General features: G+C 42.4%; 1 protein-coding gene across 1 annotated transcript; it reads right to left on the reverse strand.

Annotated features, from left to right (window-relative positions):
• Window positions 1-1,201: 1,201 nt before the first annotated feature.
• On the reverse strand, window positions 1,202-13,217 carry wscd1b (WSC domain containing 1b). Its single transcript, XM_061086514.1, has 8 exons — window positions 12,827-13,217; window positions 7,542-7,656; window positions 6,278-6,462; window positions 4,175-4,296; window positions 3,450-3,606; window positions 2,824-2,988; window positions 2,512-2,712; window positions 1,202-1,554 (listed from the first exon to the last, which is right to left on the reverse strand). Exons 1-8 carry the CDS (start codon window positions 13,215-13,217, stop codon window positions 1,202-1,204), a joined length of 1,689 nt encoding a protein of 562 aa, XP_060942497.1.
• Between the last annotated feature and the right edge of the window lie 7,728 nt (window positions 13,218-20,945).

A 20,945-nucleotide genomic window follows, 5' to 3' on the forward strand; every position in this document is an offset into this window, starting at 1 on the left:
CTGGGTTTCCCCAGGGAATTGGCGGAGGTATGTGCTCAAAATATTTGAACACAGAATTCCAATATATCATTAACATTTTCATGGATGAATCTGGAAACTTATCCTGGTTCCTATGGTAGCGTGCCATGGACTTCTGGGAGTCCACATACCCCCATTTGAGAACCACTGCTATTAAGTTCAATTAATTCAAGCAGTTTGAGGTGTGCATGCCTCAGTCTCCAATGATCAAGCTTGTTTTACTGCAGTGTCTAAAATTCACCATTAGGTGGCACTGTGATTCCTGTCACGATCAGGGATAATTTAGGTGTTTGTTCTTCACATGAACAATATATAAACAGAGTTGAATATCATCCTTTTCCAAATAAGTTGTGGCCGCTGAGCACACAAAGCTACTGAGATAGGGATGTGCCTCACCTTGGTCCATTTAAGTGAAAAAACATCTGAACTAATGCAATCTTGCATCTTTCAATTCAACCCAAATGCATTTAATAAAATAAAATGCTCATAACTGAAACAGCTGGGTGTAACATACAGTTTAAAGCAGCTTCACTGTAATCAACACATTTCTGCTTCGTGTACAGTCATGTAGGAGTCCTATGGAGAGTCCATTCAGTCACATCATTCGGCTTTAAGGCTTTTATCCACCATGATGGAGCAACCAGTGGAATCCCCCCTTAAACACTGTACAATCAGAGTAATGCTCCCGTGTCTATCATCTCTGTTAGTATGACAGATCATTTTATTAACACGGCCGTATATTAGAAACATAATATACATGTACTAAATTGAACTTGTGAAGAGTCACAGAAAACCCCTCTTTAACTGAAATGAGTCTGCCCTGGATTTACACACATTCATATTTGTGCAGTCGGGCACTTTGCTGGATAATCCCGACGCTGCAGTCCAACAAATCACGTCAAATCCTCTCTGAGTATTTGTCATATTTGCTGCTCGCAGAGAGGCAGTCCCCGGCCCTGAGGCGTTCATCATTCTTCACTGGCGGATCTCACTATGAATTGTCATGTTTTCTCCAGTGACCTCTGCTGTGTTTCCATGACTCTCCAGCCATTCATAGTGCGTCTGGCTTATCAAACAGTCAGGTGGTCCACTTGTATAAGCCAGCGTGTGTCTCTTCCCCACAGAGCACTTCGTGAAGAACTACCCTGCTGGACCAGGCATCCGTGACCTTTTCAGATCATCATCATCTAGGTAGGTATTCCTGTGGAAGTCTGCTAAAGTTCCTGCTCTGCAGTGCCTCGTCAACAGTGTGGATGAAGGAGTCAATCATCTGTTTCATGTCGGGGTTGAACGGGTCAAAGGAGGATTTCTGCGCCACAGAGCGCTTAAAATGGCCGTCCTGGTTGCTCTGGGCACAAAGCAGCCTTTCCTCAGTCATAGTGACATTTAGAAAGCTTGTGATGAGACGGAGCTGAGGGAGAAGATCTCTCTGCAGCTCCTCGTAATGCACCACCAGCAGGCGGTGTCCAAACTTCAGCCAGCTCAGCGCATGGGATGCCCACCAGGGGGCATAGCTGGAGACAAATTCTGGCCATTCTGCAGGTGAAAGTGAGCATAGTTGAGAATTATTCACAATAACACATTCAATTAAGGATGATGTGATTTGTGGATATAATTAGCTACAGAACTATTAACTTTTGAACAGGTTAAGTTACTCATCTTATATGCAGTATGTATGACATTTATAAAACAATAAAAAGGTATTTAGAATGCTGCATCTGTTTTTCACATTAGAAACATTTATTTGATATCAGATATGATGTCAAGTCAGAAGCGATCAGTATAAAAGGGTCAATTCACTCAAACTATACTGCAGCATGAATAATCATCATCATAATAACAGAACCCCCTCTAAAAAGAGATGGTACATCTCAAGGGGTAAAATCATTTTCTTTCGATAATCTTCATAACACTGTCCACACTTGGCTTATTTCTTTGCTGTGATTGCACACTACAGCACCTGGGCACCCCAGTTGTTTCATATGGACTAGAAATTTGTTCCAAAAAAACCCGCTACTATGTGTTACTGTGACATATATACACATATATAACTTTTTTTTTCAGTGCCATGTGCATCACACTTACAGTCCCCTTCATCTTCGCTGAATATTTTGTTGGATGCAGAAATTTAAATTTACAAACAGTACACTGTAGGGGGGGGTGATACTGAAGCACTACTGGCTTTTCATTACATGATGTTGTATTCCTCTGTTAAAGCTTCAGATGTTTGTATTTGAATGAGTTATATGTACTGCATATATATATGCACTTATATGTAGAAGCTGTGATCCAGCTCGGGCACTGCAGTCCTCCCTGTATATATGAGGACCAAACAGCATTGTGATGCACTCACAGTCACATTCACAGAATGCCCTGAGGTCTAATGTTGCTGTAACATCAGCAGCAGGACATTATGCAGCAATAAGCACAGGATCCTCCAGCAGAGCCATAAAGCACTCGGTTGTTATGTCTGTGTGGATTGGACTGTATTACCTTTACTTTTCCACTGTGTGTCTGTGGCGTGTCCTAAATGTCCGGCGCACTTGCGGTTGAATTCAGCTATGAGGGAGCGGTAAGGGTTTCGAATCAGCAAGATGGTCGAGTCGAACATTTCAATCTCTTTCTGACCACTCTCGTGGGTCTTCACGCATATGCTGCGGCCACTCTTCCAGTAATCCTTCTCTCCTTTGAAACCTGGTACCAACAAATAAATGTCAGCTGAAGGGCAAAATTTCACTTCAACACTTACATAAAAAGAGTTGTGGTGACTCCCCCAGCTCCCCACACACATACACACACACACACCTCTGTTGTATAGCGTGCCGTCGAAATAGAAGCTGCCAGTGTAGTAGCCGGTCACAAGCTCGATGAGGTGCCGTACCCAGGTGTTGCCTGCACCAGGAAAACTGGAAAGAGCCACGAGGGAACTGGATCTCTGAGGCAGAAACATCCTCTCTTTGCACCTGGAGTCTGCAGCCACAGAGCTTTTGTTGTCAGTGTCACTTATAGAGCAGCAGGGGAGCATAATAATTGTAAACTGTGGATTCATTTTCAGGACAAAGTTAACGTGGAACAAAGGATTTGGATCAGAGGACGAGAGTTGAGATCCACTGCCAGTGGTCTTCTTTTTTTTATACAAGGACAATATTCACACGTTTCAGAGAATAGAATAGTTACGGTTGCTTTTACAGGACATTTTACTGGAGGCAATACAGGCTGGAACCTTAACTGCTGTGTGTGATCCGTTAAAATGACTGACAAAGCAGAACGGGATGGGATTAAAACACAGGCACGCTCTGGTAATTATTACATTATCAATTCTCCCTGTAAAAGCAGTCACAATGAGGCTTTACATGATTGGAGTATTAAATCTAACGGCATGATGTGCAGATGATTGACACAGGCTTGCATCTGTGGAGCAAGTATCTCACCAAGCACAGGAGTGTGATACACCTGGTAGTGGTCGTGCTCGGTGGATGCTGTGGGTGTGGAGTTGCTGGTTTGGTTCACAACAGTGTTGAGACTGAACAGAGGAGAAGTCCAAGTACAGAAACAGTGCGGTTTCTTGAACACAGCCAGCGGCAGCTCCTGCAAACAAAGAGCACAGAGAGGCGCAATGTTTTCATATGACTCATCGTATTAACTTTTCTCTCCAAATTCTTCTTTTCAACCCAAGGCTGATGTGCGAGCTCACTTCAACAGCAAATTCTTTGTTCTTCATGTTTTAATGTTCATTATTTTTGTCCCTTTTCCAGCTACAGAAGGTCAGAATGCTCAATGTCAAAGCACAAGGACACACACTGCAGTAAAAATTTGAGAATTGTTAATGCATAATCACTCACACATGCAGACACACACGCAGACACACTCCACACAGTGAGAATTAATCACATTGCGGTCGCCACCAGATGATGTGCAGTATTTCTAGCAGCAGTTTCAGTTTTCGGAGGAGATGCAGCTGCATCCAGTCAGATCTTATCGCAGGATCCAGACTACTTCTAATTAGAGGCACATTAAACCTTAAATATTCAGCAAAATTCCACGAGCTCTGTGCGCCCACATGTGATCTCCTGGGAGAGGAGAACCACTGCAGAGAGCTACAGTATGTGCAATGAATTGATCATCATGTCTGTAATTTCAAAGATCACCCTCAAACCTTATCAGTGCAGGTCTCGATGCAGGACTGGGTTGTCAGGTTGGGCTGAAGGGAGTGGACAGGGAAGGTGGCGACTGTGCTGTTCTTCAACGTGAAGCAGCCGCGGAAGTGAACATTTCTGACTGAAAAGAAAAAAATACATGAGCAAATAGTAGCATGCTTGTGGCAGGATAAATATAAAATGAACCTTTAGCAGTTATCTAAATTGGCCAGATTTGAGTAGGATTTTTATTTACCTGCAGGTGAGAGCAAGCAAACATCTTACTCGGCAATAAATGATCAGATTGTTAAATGACTAAACAAAAACTATAATCTGGCTTTAGGGTTAAATTCAAATCAGCAACTATTCAAAAATTTATGCCAGCAATATATTCCTGTACTTGACTGAATTTTGTTGTATAATACATTCAAAATTCAGCTGCAAACCCCCAGAGTTGCAGAACCATTCAATCATGAATAATAATACTGTATATGAAATTAATTCCTTCTATAATAGAGTTGACCTTTTCAACAACAAAAAGGGGCTGTATAAAAAATTCAGAGATGAGATGAGCAGTGTCGTTGAATTTGCCAATTATCATAATGAAATAATGAATCTTAAATAATAATAAGTAATACAAATGGCTTATCATTTAACCAATATACAACTAAAATAATTTCATATAAAATATGCCGTATCTTAAATCATGCATCACGATCAGTGTGAGAGTCTGTTGAGGAAATCTACATCTTTGTCCAAAAAGAACTATCCTATCCTTTGACTCACACTGAAAATACTCCAGTCGCAGCCTCAGAGAATATTCTTCTCTGAAATATGTTTCAACAAATGTCATAAATCAAGTTGAAGGCTACGCTAAGCATGATTTCATGCAAAAATCCACCTGTTTATTCAGGAAGTGGAACAACAACAAATCAGTTAGTCGAACGTCTCGACTTAAATTATTTTACATTATGAATGTTTTGTCAAGAAAGGACGTAATCAAGTGAAATAAAAAAAAGATTGCTCTATTTCTCTCTCCCTCTCTCCAGGCCAAGGGTGTTGCTAAAAGGGGGTTCTCATCTTCATTCAAATAATTTACACTAACTACATTTTCATATTATGTACTGCTGACGCCAGCTCACCGTGGTTTTTTCTTTCCTACACTTTTCCAGACGCACTGCTGTCAGATATGACGACTGTCAGCATTGATGGAAAGATTTGTTCCTGCAAACAGGTTGAAGAACTGCTGACGCACAGACTGAGGTGACCAGAGGAAGTCAGATTAGACTGTTTGGCTCATGGCTGATGAAGGTCATTGTCTTTACAAATAGCATACTTGATTTTTTAATTGTTTGGCTTAACTTGCACTTTTTAACTGCAAAACCGCCATATTTTGGAATACTGGCTTAGGGACATATACGAACTTGACCATTTCAGACATGAACTCCGGAGAAGGTGCATTTGCACAATTGGGTTAGGACTTTCTTTGCAGTTTACCTTTCACATATAAACAAAGCAATAGAAGATTCTCCGGAGTGTGGAGGTGGAGCAGCATGCAGAGGGAGGACTTAACATACACATTTTGCTGTGGAGATCAAATGTTTTTGTTTACATCACATTGACACCGGAGTCAGCCCTTATCAACAAAAGCTCTCTGGACACCTTTGTTAATGTCTTTTATGGCAGGGCTTTTTCTTCCTCAGATATTTGAATGTCTTTGTTTTTTTTCAGTTTAGCATCTATCACATGTTAGAAATATCATCAATCCTCTTTTAGAATCTCCTACCGTGTTCTCACATCAGCTCATAACATAAAAACAAAGAACAATAACATGTTTAAATCAATAGAACAATGTAAAACATTACATAAAAGGCTGCCCCTGCTCTAGTGAGTTTCTTGCAGCAGAATAGTATATGTGTGATAAGGAAAAAATGCACTACCATTCCACCTTTTAGCTTGTTTTACATTCATGTGTGAAACCTTACTGATATCATTTTATCATTTTGATAAGGTTTTGGAATACAATAATTTTCTCGCTCGCCTGTGAAGTCAACCACACTGTGGCTTGTTCACAGAAGAGACAGCAAACAGGCCTCCTCCTTCCCCGAGGGAAGTTGACTCACATTTTCTGTGACCTGGCAGCTGCTCCTCCACCTTGTAAATGGAGAGTCGGCCGACGCCGCCACAGGGAGAACCTCGCTCGCCCCGACAGACCAGACTACAGTCCTCCTCAGGAGCCCGTAGGCTAGTGATCCGGTTCCCGCAGTGGCATTCAGCTCCGTACTCCAGACCTGCAAACTGGTACCCGCTAATCACACACACACACACATACACACAAACAGATAGACACATTGTCATTGCCTTAGCCAGGGGCAGTCCATAACCTCAAGCTCCTGGCCTTAGGCTAAAACATCCCACAGGACGTTGGTTAACATTTCAAACTTATCAATTAACTCAAACTTCCCAGCATCAAATGTGGATGCTCTGTCCCCTGTGATATTTGTCAGTGCTCCTCTTCTGCACTCGTCTGACCGTGTAATGCTTTTTTTCCGGCTGAACTGCGGCCACCTCTGATCTGTACTTTACATATCAAAGCTGTTGTGACTCATCCCTCTTCCCCTCTCTCTCGCTCTCTCTTCCCCTACCTCTTTGGAAAAAGACTGAGACCTCATCAAAATTGACCTTTTCATATATGTCCTTTGAAGCCTCCTCATAAATTGCCTTGACTTTTTACTTTTTTCTCATTGCCGTAATTGGCCCGCTCAGGTAACGAGCATGACTGCTTTCCATGTGAATGGGCGGGGGCGGGGGGGGTCTGACAGGGGGAAATGCTCAGTGGGCTTGAGATGTGAGCACCGACACTCAGTCTGACTGCCTCCATCTGTCCTCTGCTGCTCTGCTTCACTGGGGCTACACTGCTTTCTTTGCTGCTGAGATATGAAAAGGAATAATTCAAGCAGGTCATTTAATGAGTTTTTTTTTTAAAGTGTTCACCTTCTTCCCCATATTGTGTTGCAGGTTTGTAGAGCCGCTGCAAACTTAGCTCACAATGACCCAATCAGAGTTTATCGCATCGCAGCCACAGAGCAGCACATATCTAACCCCTGATTTATTCAACAACTGCTGTAGTCGGCTCATTAAGCTTTCTGACACACACCCATCTCCCTCCTTCCTTCTTCTGCAACAGATCAGGCCTTCTGTCCTGGCCTGCTCCTCACTCTTGCCCTCTCTCTTTCCCCCCTCATCTTTTACTGTCATCCAGCCACCTGGCTCTCCGCTGAGTCCAAACACAGGAGGCATTCATGGAGGAGACTGAGATCCAAAGCATTTACTCAAACAGCAAGCCTTCTGTGGTCCCTTCACAGGGGCACGCCGCAAACGCATTACCTTTCCGAGCAGGTGTCCTGACACAGAGAACTGGTCATTTTGCGCAGGTCATAAAGCATGGTCCCTCCCAGGGCTCGATCAGTGGCATTGTGCAAAAAGCAACCGATGTAGGTCCCTGCATGTGTCAAAAAGAAAATAGAAAAAAATCAAGTTGGAAAAATTCCCTTTAAAGAAATGAGCAAACTCCCTCACAAAATGGAGGTAGTCCATGAAAAAGCATGCAAAGCAAAAATACTTTACCATCTTTATTTACAGCTTTGAAAATGTGAGGGATTGCTCCAGTTCTTTTATTTCACTGTAAATGTTTAATCAGTCTGGATGATTAAAGATTAATTGATAATCCAAATTATCACAACCTAAAAAAATTTGACCAAATATAAAGATGCTTTTCAGACTCAATATTTTAGCTAGACTCTGTGCATATTTTCCTAAACATTTTTATAATTTAGAAAATACAATAAATCCCCATAATTCTAATCATTATTATTTAAAAAATTCTAAATCTTAAATCAAGATGGCATGGATGTGTTTGACAATAATACAATTTGCTCTAAGAGCCGCATATGAATGTTGACACACTCCACTTAAACTACATTTGGACATAAACCAGCCTTCCTCTGCCTCCAGTCTGGCACTGGTACTGTTGTCGAACGGTGCCAGAGCAGCCTTTGCATCACCACTTACTCGCTGTAATTATACACACCAGCATTGTATTGTGCATCATAATTTGTAACATGACCAAGCCTAATTTATCATTCAGTATAGATTTTTCTTATTCCCACATTACTGTGAACTTATTTGCTCGCTGCGGAATAAAAAATCATCTCCATGTAATGCATAATAGGCTCCGACAGACTATTGTGATGTGCTGACAAGATTAAGGCTCCATATAAAATGTCGCCTAAATTCAGTGTTTGATGTTACCCATGTCTTTGCCACACTGCTACATCAAAGCTAGATCAGCTGACACATTAAAGTCTCTTTATAAATACCTTAAATATATATCTGTGTGGAGGAGAGCGTATGCATTTTTTTTGTGTAGTGGCTTCATTTACATCTCGCCCCTTGGGTCTGAGACTGGAATATTTTTAGGCTGGTTGCTAGGTTTATTTCCCAAACTCTGTGAATTTGTATTCATGGATGTTTTGAAGGTTTCAAGGACACTGAGAATAAAAATAGACGTGATGCCAACCGGTCAAAGAGAGGATTTAAAGAGTGTAAGAGGAGATACATGTCAGTAGGACTAGAGAGATGTGGCAGCAAGGTTCAAAGACAAGATGGAAGCAAGCAATGGTCTGTGAAATATCTGGCAGGCCAAGCACCACCATATCGAATTCATGATTCAATCAGTCTGCTTGTCTTCTGAGCACCAGCAGCCTGAAGAGGCCAGGTCTGCCACGTCTGAGGCAAGAAGCATCTCAAGAGAGGTCACCTCGAGGCTCCGTACCCCCTCCACCGAGCAGGGCAGGTCATTGCTTTAATCAAAGTAAAAGAGAAGCCCTGGGCAGACGCTGCTGAGTGTTAATGGAGGGACGACCACACTTAGGTCTGACACTGTGTAGCTTTCCTAGACACTAAGACAGATGGCTGTGCTGGAGCAGATTCTTCCCATCAGGAGAGGATGGAGGAGGCTAATGACTGAGAGAGTATGAGGACATGTGCTACTGCCACAGTCGAGACGTGTGGTCTGTTTGTTCATTAAAACAGGCAAAAGAAGGGTCACAGTCTCTCTGCGGGCTCTATAATATCCTCACTATTGTGAGGGGAGTCATCAAAACCAAAGCAGAGAGGGTCTCAACACATGGTTGGCTGCCTAATGCTGGGGTAAGACAGGGTGATGTCATAGAGGTTGTCTGATATGAAATGTCTAAATGGTAAATGGTTTGTATTTGTATAGAGCTTTTCTAGATTTGATGACATCTCAAAGCAATTTTTAAAATTATATTATTTGCCGTTCACTCACACATTCACACAGTGCATCTATGTTAAGGTCTTTCTCTATGAGAACGGCACAGGACACTCCGACATGCTCAAATGGACTGGGATCAAACCAACAACATGTTTATGGGAAGACCCGCTCTACCCCATGAAACCAGCACCAGCACTTCCTCATTACTTCAAATTTAACAGGTGAATCAACACAAACTTAATCCAAAGTATGGGGACATTTCAACACAGTGAGTGTGACTCTCACTGTGCAACCACTGCAATATGTCTTACTTCTGATCCCTCTGCAGGTCTCTGGGCGTGTAATACATCTGATATGTACTTTACATATCAAGGAAGTTGTGACTCACCCCTGCAAGGTAGGAATATTCCCGCAGCAGACGGAACGCATTATACAAGTATTATACATCTCCGACTTTTATTATAAAATGTTTGAATAGGTAGGCAGCATCCTGAATCTAAGAATATCTGAGACTGGAAAACGCATGTGCAAACGTTTTATCAGCGTTGAAATATTATTACTGCTGTGTCACTGAATACAGATCCAGTAAAGAAAATAAGAGAAATAAAGATTTGATAGGAACCATAGACCTAAAATATTGTATTGCAAACACGGAGAGGGGAGGAGACTAGAAGTGCAGGAGTTAAATGGGTCACATTGTGCAGTTAGGTGTAAAGTTGGTATCAGTCAATATATTTTCAGTGACTGCAATACAAAGATAGGTTTAAGCTACTTGCTGTAAATTATCCAACACTCAGGAATTTTTATTTTATACTTTGAAATATAGAACATTTTACATTTTTAAAGCGGAGTTATAACATATGTATCTGCTTCAAACATCTGGTAGGTTGGAGTTAAATCAGAGACTGTGCCTGTGAGATTTGGATAACAACATTGTGTTGGATTAATGAGAGCTGCTCAGTGTCTGCAACATCACGATAGTCCCGATTTACCACCGTATCCTCTCTACTTGACTCATTTTGTTAAGAAACATTTCCCTCCCTTTTATTATGCTGAGTAAGAAGTGGGTCTTAATCTGACAGACTGAAATGGGATGTGACATTGGTGTAACATTGAAACTACGGCTGCAGCTTAAGATGGTTTCATTTAATTCCTCCATAAAATCCGCCTGTCAAATTAGTCTTTTACTCATTTAGTCATTTGCTTTCACCAAAATAAGATGAAGTCTTCAGATTGCGTCTTTGATTTGACCTGTTGTCAAAAACAAAAGGTCATTGAATTTACAATTACAGAAGCAAACAAGATAAACCATGTGAAATGATTAAGTGTCTTTTATCAATAAATTACTTAAAAGATTAGTTTGACTTTCTGGGAAATGTAATTTGTCTGTTACTAGAGACGGTTGATATAACTCTCATTTCACTCTATCCTCATATCTTAAATTTACCTCCAGCCAGCAGACTGTTAGCTTAGCTTGGATGAAAAACTAGAGCCAAAGGTTTTTTGTTCGATTGACTTCTTGAGGTCTTCTGCGGTTGCCTGGCAACCTCATAGTGATGATGAGGCTCCCTCTTGCGACTTAAATAAAACAAACAAAATATTTTAATAGGTGAACTTTAGATGTGGATTTTTAGGCAAGCAGCTCCAACCTGTTTTATGCCTCAAACTCAGCTAAGCTAGCTGAAGCTTGCTATTCACTGGACAGATGTGACAGTGGATCATCCAACCCACAGCAAGAAATAATTTCTTTAAAGCTATAATTGATTAACAGATTAGTTCATTTTCTATCAAACGATCAACTAAACAAATGTTAATGTGTTATATCATACATTGTGGTCCATTGTTTTTTGTCTGACAGCTACAGTTCCTCCTCCAGGACATGTGACACAACAGACCTGGCTAATTCAATTCTGTGTCCAGGGTAATACTTTTCAACAGGAACCTTTGCCAGATGGCTGTTAGTGAAACTGATCTCATTCCTGCCTCCCAACATTTTTCATCTTTATTACCCTGTTTAGTGACTGAGTGGTTATGTAGTGTCTGTTTAAAAAAAGGATTAAGAGCTCTTATAGGATGCTTTTCAAGAATGAGCTGGAGGAACAAATGTTCCCCTGAAAGTAATTCCACTATATTTATCTTTTCAACAAAATGGCAATGTTACTGACAGGCACCGTTAAACAATAAAGTACATCTCGAGAGATATCTTTCTGTATAATGGTGAAGGCTCTTTGACGGAGCGTACAAGGAGGGAATAGTCTGATTTTTATCTTCATAATCACTAATTTATTTTCTAGAAACTTCTTTAGTGTTTGCCTGCCCCCTCCCCCTGTGGTGTCGAGAGGATCAGTGAGCTCTCTCCCACATCTACTAGATCTGAGGCACCCACACGTAAAATGTCATATAAATGTATAATGAAGCTCCTCTAAATGTTCTAAGGTCATGCTCATCTGTTCGTAAATGTAGAATGTCTGATGTGAGTGCGCCGTGGAAGCAGAGAGTGCGTTACCTCGCCCCAGGGCCATCTGAGCTAAAAAGGTAAATCACAGAATAGAAAATAAACTTGTATATTTGCTTCTTCATATATTATTCACTAGGAAAACCACAGTCTCAGTGAACACATCTTCGAGGGGATATTTCTGTCCCACATATCCTCCTCCACTGCTTCACTTCAGATGGCAAAGATAGTGTTCGAGCTGAGATCTTTTTCATTGACTCCGCAGTGATATTTGCTCCTGTTTAACGGCAGGAGAGGTGCACACCTTGGCTGCACATACACAGAGGCAGTTCATTATTGGCAAAACCACATTAGCTTTCGTGAGGAGACCACACAACCACAAGCCTCTCAGGTAACATGTCTGGGGGGCAGACATTGTGGAGGTTCACGAGTTGAGGAAAAGCAGAATAAGTAGCTGATCAGAATTTCACAGCCTCAAGAAAATTTATTTGGGCTTTATTTATGTTTGTGCAGTTTTTGGTGAGCAATAGTAATTTTGTATTCACATAATTCTAGTCAGCTAGTTGAATATACTGCAGTAGCCATAGTAAAGCATCTCTGCCATACTATTAACACCTTACTTGTGCAGTAATTAATGTAATTAGGCCATGCAGTGCTAAGTAGTCACATGTGAATATTAACACTGGTGGCTTTGCTTTGCTTGCCTGCTGGCTAGCTGGCTATAAGGGAAGCTATAGAAGCAACACCTCTGATTTAATTTAGACCTGGACTGAATATAAAACAATGTTAACTCAGTGTGGAGACAAATCCAACTCCTAACACTGATTGTTAAGATTCATATTTTTTATATAATAAACACAATTTCAGTTTTTTATTTAATATATATCCTCTTAGAACAGTGAAAGTTGTATCGTTATTTACCCTTGTGCCTGCTGCTCCTGTGCAGAGGGACTCTCTGCTCCGGACTCTCTGGCATCAGACTGTGAAACCAGCGGCGATGCAAGTGTTGGACCCCAAGGCTGCGGGATGCAGGCCAGTGTCGCGCTGCCTTGGCTCCCCCTCCAGAGACAGACTGAACGGCGGCCCATCTGGAGCGGGCCCTCACGGCCAGGCCCGCTGTCCTGAGGGCGGTGGGAGGCGCTGCTAGGGACAGCATGGGCGGCAGGATGGCGAGGTTCGGCTGGGCGACTCTGATGCTGGAGCGCTGCAGGAGCAGGATGCTGCCTGCCATCAGATAGGCGATGCCGAGGCAGAGCAGCAGCATCTGAGCCCGCTTCAACAGGCAGTGCAGCTTGTAGAGAGGTGCCACCATTCCCACGCCGTTTGACTGTCTCTCACCTCAGCGAAAGGCCAGTTCATGGATTAGGAGCAAGAAGATGGATGTGTAGCCTACTTAGAACTTCATGATTTTGAGAATGTCCGACAGCATCTGGCAGTGGTATGGACGGTGTGTCTTGATCCTTCATTGCCACAATGACCAATCGCAGCACAGGAAGAGTGAATGTGTTACGACAGAGAGGGATGTCATATCCAGGCTCTGGTCACTGACTCCAGGATGATCCATGAGGAAAAGCTGAAGCACAAAATCGGAGAAAGACACAAGGAGCTGGATTTAAAGCACATGTTTATTTTTCTTTATGGTAGCACAATCAAAGTGAAGGCATGTACTCAATATGTCTGGTATGGTGGATGAACGGCTTATGTTGATATATGGGGTTGTGTTTCTGTCTTGCAGCCATGGATCCCTTGGTGTCCGCTGCTTCGCTGCTTTCATTGGTGCCATTTGTTTTCTAATTCAAAACCCTGCCTGAAGTTGTGCTCCGCCATGTTTTGTCAGTGTGCTGAGACTGTGCTCTCCTATCACAGTAATCCATTTTATTAGAATAAAGAAATGACATTCACCTCTACTAAAAAGGACTTTTAAAAAGCGGTTTCTCTTTCAGGGCAGAGATTTCATTTAGGCCTAATTCCGTCAGATTATATTTCATTTAACGCTGTATCTCCCAGCTTCACATTTTAAATCTCAGTTATCACTGCAATGACATGATGAGATAAAAAAAATTGTCTGGAGAGAGAGCATTAGGGCCGCTTATGAGAGGGGGATTATCAGAGCAGGCTCATCTGTGGAGAGATGGATAAGTGGTGGGTGAAAAACATGCAAAGATTTCTGAATAGTCAGGGTGTGAGGCATCCTGGTGATGTCAGGGCGATATGCTGATGGTTTGACTAAAGATTTGGGCAAAGAGCTGCAGCCCTGACCTGCAGATGTCTCTCTGTGTCCCTGTCTTTTTGACACCACGGTCTCATGCAAGCCCCCTACTCATTAATACAGCTGGTTGCATTTACAGCCAAAACAAGTTCTCAAGTAACACCAGCCAGTCTGTCTGTACACCCCTCAACAGATGCCCCCCTGTTTCACATCCAGTGATATCTACTGATGTCTCGACGGTCGTCACACACCGTAATGCCCGTCAGCTCTACACTGACAGGCCTGTCTTGTTAACACCCCCCACCCTCGGATAAACAAATCAAATAAAAAGTAGGGGTGCGGTGGTGCTCCCGAGGATTGGAGCAACAGTTTGCAGAATGAACAGCCTCTGATCAAGTCCGAGTGGCCAAGTTCTGCTCAACTCCGGATCTTTGCGCACGAAATAACGGTGTGCCTGAAATATCCAGCACGCCGCCCGATTTGGCTCGGTGGGAAGAAGGGGAGGTCGAAGCATTAATGAATAAACAGCGAGAGTAAACACGCGTCACCTATTTAAGGAGCCGAGGTCTTCCATCTTAAAAAACCCCTTCTCACTGAGCCTCCACCATTTACAGTAGAGAGGCGGTGCGGGGCTTACCTTCAGCTCCGGTGCGCGTCCCACGGCATCCCGGTGTCGAGCCACCGCATCCCAGTCTGTGGCCGCTGTGGTCGCCGTTTTCCCCGATTATTGTCCGGCAAACGTCCCCCCGGCTCTCCAGCATTTCCCAGAGCTGGTGTTATATAAGCTCTCTCTCTCTCTCTCTCTCTCTGTCTCTCTGTCTCTGTCTCTCTCCCTCCCTCTCTCTCTCTCAGCCAGTGCCGTCACTCTGAAAGGCTGGCACGGCGATATAAAGCCCAGGCGGGGTGTGTGTGTGTACGTGTGTGCGTGTGTGTGTGTCTGTGTGTGTGTGTGTGTGTGTGTGTGTGTTGATGAGAGTGTGGAGGAGGAGGAGGGGTCGTCAGTCTCATTTGCATTGGTGATCTAAACGCGTCACAGCTCCTCCGCTGTGCAAACGGGAGAATGGTGTCCACCAGTCCACAGCTTTGCAGTGAACACACACACGGGGGGCTCATTATAAACTGGTGCTTCACTACACACTAGGTGCAATGTAACACATCTTTCGAACAGCAAATAAACCAAACCTCCCAGCAGTCGTGTGAGGCTGTTTGGCAAAGAAAGTGACAGATCCTGCAAGGTCACGCTCGCCAAGGTAGAACAAATAATAATAACAACAACAAATGTCGTGCCATTTTGTTTGGCAGCCGTATATGTATATATCTGGTCCGATCAGGGTAAAAGATTCAGATCCATTATGAACATGTGTTGGCCATGGTTGACTTTGTTGACGTCACTTTGCTTTTCAGCACCACGAACAGCGCCTCACCCGCAATTTTAACGCGCGTAACAAAAAACTAAAAAGGAGAGAAGCGCACAAGTGTCTTCAAGGGCGCACACGGTCTTTTGATTCAGTGTGGGTTCATGAATGTTAATCCGAGCTGGAGTCTCCACAAGTCAAAAGGCTCTGTTTCATTAAACATCTGAAGAAATCCGGGGGATCTAAAACAACTTGACTTATTTCTTCAACTTTAAGTGTAGTGGTTTGAAGAAGTTTCAAAATGTGGGGAGGATGGGATGTTCAGGGAGATCGGATCAGCATTTCAAAACATATAGTTAGGGTGAGGACAGGATTATCTTCATCTTCGTTTCTCATTCTGGCCTCGATGAGAATTTAATTGCCCTCCAATCCTCCATGGGACATGAGCATGTCATGGGGCATTTATTTCAAAGTACCCTTACACTTTATTACTGGTTTATGGGTAGGCTATTGCAATAAGTAATCCAGAAAAATGTTCAACCGGTAAAGCATTTCAAGTGTTTACTTATTCAGCTCCTTGACTGCCTCTAGATAGAAAATGCCAAGTACACACAAGACGGTGTAGAAGAATACACTAAAGTGAGCAGAAAATCTCAGGAATGTGTTGATCAATATATTACACAACAAAACAATGCATTAGATCAGGAGTTGAGCAACATTGCCTTTCTTCTCAGCAGTTTGAGTTCTGAATCAGAAATCGATTTTGCCTGCTGAAATCATGATAATAAAGAAGAAAAGTAAAAGAGCAATGGTCATCTGGCTGAGATCAGTAGAGCCAAATTAAGTATTATAACAGTGCCTTATTTATTGTTGTGTTTTATTTAATTTTTTTAACAATTGCCCCCTCAGAGTCTGCTCGGTAAATCTGTCTCTCTGTGTTGCTCACAATCCTGAATTGAACATTATCAACAGCTCCTTGCTAAGTTGAAACCTTTGGCAAAATGTTGAATATAAACAAGATAATGACACTTTCACACAATATTGGGTTTAAGTCAGGTTCCAAATCTAACCATGTACTCAAACACTCCTTATCATAGTAATCAGTTACCTAAATCTTTCCTGTCTCACTGCTGCCTCTGCTGTCAGTGTCAGAGCAGTGTGTGTCCCTGGTGGTTTCACATCTGCTTAAACAAATACTCTCTCAGGTGTTCCACAAGGATCAATTCTTGGACCTATGCATTTCATTTGTTCATGTTCCAAATTCTCAACCTTGTAAAACAACATAACTTATCACTCATATGCAGATGGAACAATTGTGCATGGCTGAATGTCAATAAAGCTTTATACAACTGGATAAGAAAAAAATCGACAGTTTTTTTCTCATTCATCTCATCTCTGTTAAATTACTGTATGACATAAACAAACAACAGGAAGGTTCCAGATTTTTCACAATCCCCATACACACATCCAGCAAAACATTACTCCAGCACTTAAATCACTTCATTGGATCCAAGTGTAATACAATTCTACTTATAGTCTTAATCACTGAATGCTTTGGATCCACACTGTATATCTGTCCTGCACTGACTACATCCTCCTACCTTCCTTTAGCTCTGGCAGTCTTCCCTGCTGTATGTTATGTTAAAAAGCTGCTCAGATATTTCCTAAAATATATCCACTAAGTGATCACAGGCAGCAGATGCTCACACAATGCGACACATTCCTACAATTTGACTGCACAGACAGTTTAAAAACAAAATAAAGTAACGTGCTGTCTGCTAGCACACACACAGTACAGGGCCGGGTCTAGGCAGGGGCAAGAGGGGGCCTGGCCCCCTCAAATAAATGTTGTGCCCCCTCAAACTAAATCCCAATTTATAATAATAATAATATAATAATGCACAATGCCCCCTCAAGATTTGTGGCTGCCCCCTCATACATGCCTGTCTAGACCCGGCCCTGACACAGTACGACCAAGGTCCAGAAACTTGTGTGTCGTTTTTTTTTTTTAAGACCTCTGCACTACAGACTGAAGGTAAGAGACGTCTGCACTACAGACTGAATGTAAAGATGTCTGCACTACAGACTGAATAAACAGAGGTCTGCACCACAAACTGTATATAAAGATGTCTGCACCACAGACAGTATGTAAAGACATCTGCAACATAGACTGTATATAAAGACGTCTGCAGCGCAGAGTGTTCACAAAGACGTCTGCACCACATACTTTATGGATGTCTGTAATATAGACTGTAAATAAACAAGTCTGCATCATAGTGTGTCTATAAGGATGCCTGCACCATGGGGATTTAGACTACTGTACCATACCATTGTAGGTCTGCACTGTACTGTGAGCGGAAACGTTTTATATTATTGTCTTTGCTGGGGAGATCAGAACTGATGGGTTGAAGTCGTAGCTCGGTCTGAGCATGTTATTTAGTTTGAATAAAATACTCAATTTAGCTCGTTGAGTGGCCTTTGTAAACATACCTGTTTGGAATGGGCTGTTTTCTTTGCCCTTGGTAATGCTGGTTGCAGCTTTTTCTCTGAAACTGTAAAAGGGACCTGCAGAAATTGAGCCGCAGCAAGTAAAGACAAACTGTTGGACTCAGTCAGTGGAACTCCGACGCCACTGCTGCAGCATCGATAGCTCTTCACCTGTTTATTCAAAGTTTGGCAAAGCTCGTCTCACTATGCAGAAACCAGAAATGGAGAATCAGTTGTGGTTGCGGTTGTCATAAACGTGCTATTAGTGTGATATACAACATCACTTACATTTATTAGTCCCAGCTGGCACTGCTACAGAGCCCTGGTCGGCTGTCAATTCAAACTTTATCAACTTTGAATGAATTGCATATTCACATCGCAACAAATTCAATACTGCAGTTCAGTGGGCCCTTAACAACACACATGCCAAGTGTGAAGCAGATAAGATGAATGGTTCTTGAGATATGTAAGCAGGGAGAGATTTCTGGAATTATGAAATAAATAGATAATAGTCATTAAGATAATGAAGACCCAGACAACCTTGTACAAGAGATGAATGTAGACCGTTATCTGAAGCCTGACGTTACATCTGAAGTTACATCTTGGGCATTCATCTGTGTGTATGCTTTGTCTGTGTCGTCTGGAGATCGTGTGGTTATCGCTGTTCTTTGTTCTTGTGTTTTATTGAGCACATCCTCACAACGTTGCCCGTGTACTTAAATGTAAAGCACAGTGAGTTTCTATTACAGAAAAGGAAAGTGCTTTAGATATGAAATAGTGTTTCTTTGCCTTAAACCTATCATGAGCTTCCTGAGCTCTGTTTGCTGCCTCGTGGGAGTAAGCTGCAGTTAGCTTTTACCTGGCTGTCATACGTCAGCTGACAGATGCCGTGCTGTAGGTTTGTCTCTCAATGTCTTTATAAAGAGCGAAACTGCCTCCTTCACTGAGCTTATCACCCCTGTTATTATTACACTCAGCATTAATATCACTTTTTTCCTCAGCATTTGCTCCTGTAGTTGTACTGCAGAGTTTCAGGCTCTGTAGTGTGGCCTCTTGGCACACAGAGCTGCACAAAAACTCGACAGCAGGAGTCCTCTGAGAAAGGACAGAGTAAATCCATGCCAGTCTGCCTATTTGTTTTTATTACTCTCTCCTTCACTGTATCCTCATCCATATCTCCTGCTTGGCTTTTCTGAGGATGTGAGGGAAGGGGGGGTCATCAGTCCCCAGCTCTGCCGTCACTTTAGCTTGTTCAACCCTTCAGGCCCGACTTGTGCTTAGACCATTGTAGAGACAAGATGCTGGAGCTGTCAGTCGGCAGTCAGGACACCAGAGCTCATCTCTCCCATCTTCCCTCTGCCTGTCTGTGCTGCCTGCTGCACGTTGATCACCTCGGACCAGACAGAAACACTTGCTGCTGTTGTATGCATCACAACATCTCAGTATCTACTCAAAGCAATGTCTCTTCTCTATGCATACAGCGTTTTCCTTCTTTCTCAATTAGAAAGCAACATTAAACCAGACTTATGCCTGTCTTGTTATCACTGCTTCCCTGTTTCAGTTGCAGACACTTGTTTAACTCTATTGAGTTTGTTAATATTACATATGCCAACACCGTCCATGTTCACAACTTACCCTTTAAATTGGTTTCAATACATACTATCACTGCTTAGTAGAGTCTGCAGTCTTCACTAACTTCACAGGCTGCACTTCTCCTTTTGACCTTCACTGCCATGATTACCTCCTGCAGCTTGTCTGCCAAAACCCTGCACAATTAATTGACAATTAACACTCAGCAGGATGAATTATTAATTCATCCCACTGCCTGAAAGTGGCAAAAATCCACCTTGTATGAATTTGTCTTGGACTTTCATTTCCCTCTTTCTTTATTGCATCAGCTTCAGCTGAATTGCAAAAGCAATTCACTGAAATCAACTATTTTAAGTGGAAACTAGCCACTTTCTTCTACTTTCTTCTTGCTCAACATTCATGCATTCCAATGTGCTTTTATTAAAATGTTGGATGTATCTACTGCACATACATCTTAGTTTCCTCCTCCAAACCACTCACCTCTGCTCCCTCCTTGTGTCCTCTGCTGACCAAACTGATTCTAAATCATAAGTGACATACTCTTTCTTTTGTCTTCTAATTTAAGGCAGAGAAATATTTATTATTCAACAACATGAGAGCAGGTCCTCTCTCGACTACAGCCAGTCTGTGAGTTTATTTCCAAATGGCAGACCTCTGAGGATCAGCAGTTACGCCTTCGTTAGCAAGCTAGAGGATATGGAGGGGGATCTAAGCAGATCCCTTGTTCTGTTAGAGACGGCTCAAGCACAGTCTTTGCACAAATTGCCTAAGGACTAAGCTAAAAGGCTTAAATGTTGGGGTGGACAATACATCATCTGACACTTTTGTCGTCAGCTTACTCCTCCGGTATTATCTGTGCATCTCAGCTGACTTAATTGTTTACTGAATAATAAATTCTATGTTCAACACACAACAGCTAATCTGCTGTCAGTGTTATCATTATCATTTTTGAAACAAGGATTTTGCTGATTGAAAATTAAGGCGTTTTCTGACCACTGTCCTGCAGATACTAAGAGATGCAGTGCTCCATGATTTGTTTAGGGAGTTGTAGCATAGGGTTGGTGGTAACATTAGCTAAAGATAAATCACTTGCTTTATATTTATTGATTGATCCTATTTAACTGTAATGTGTCATAGCCAAACCCCCACCTCATGCAGGTCTGAAGAAAATTTCATTTGAAAAAAATCAATAATGTTCATTGTTTGAGAGGCCTGGCTTTCAGAGTTATCTCCCCAGAAGCTTTTCTTTGCTTCGGACACTGTGAAGCTCCATTTGTATTTGCCGTGTTTGCTCACCAAAGAATCTCTAGCGATTGACTCCTTACTGATATGAAGTCCGACCCTCACTGGGGTCTCCACTCTCTCCTACATTCCCGCTGCTGCTCCCCAACTCAGCTAT

The sequence above is a fragment of the Limanda limanda genome, chromosome 14 (genome assembly GCF_963576545.1).
Source record: "Limanda limanda chromosome 14, fLimLim1.1, whole genome shotgun sequence".
Classification (NCBI taxonomy): Eukaryota; Metazoa; Chordata; class Actinopteri; order Pleuronectiformes; family Pleuronectidae; genus Limanda; species Limanda limanda.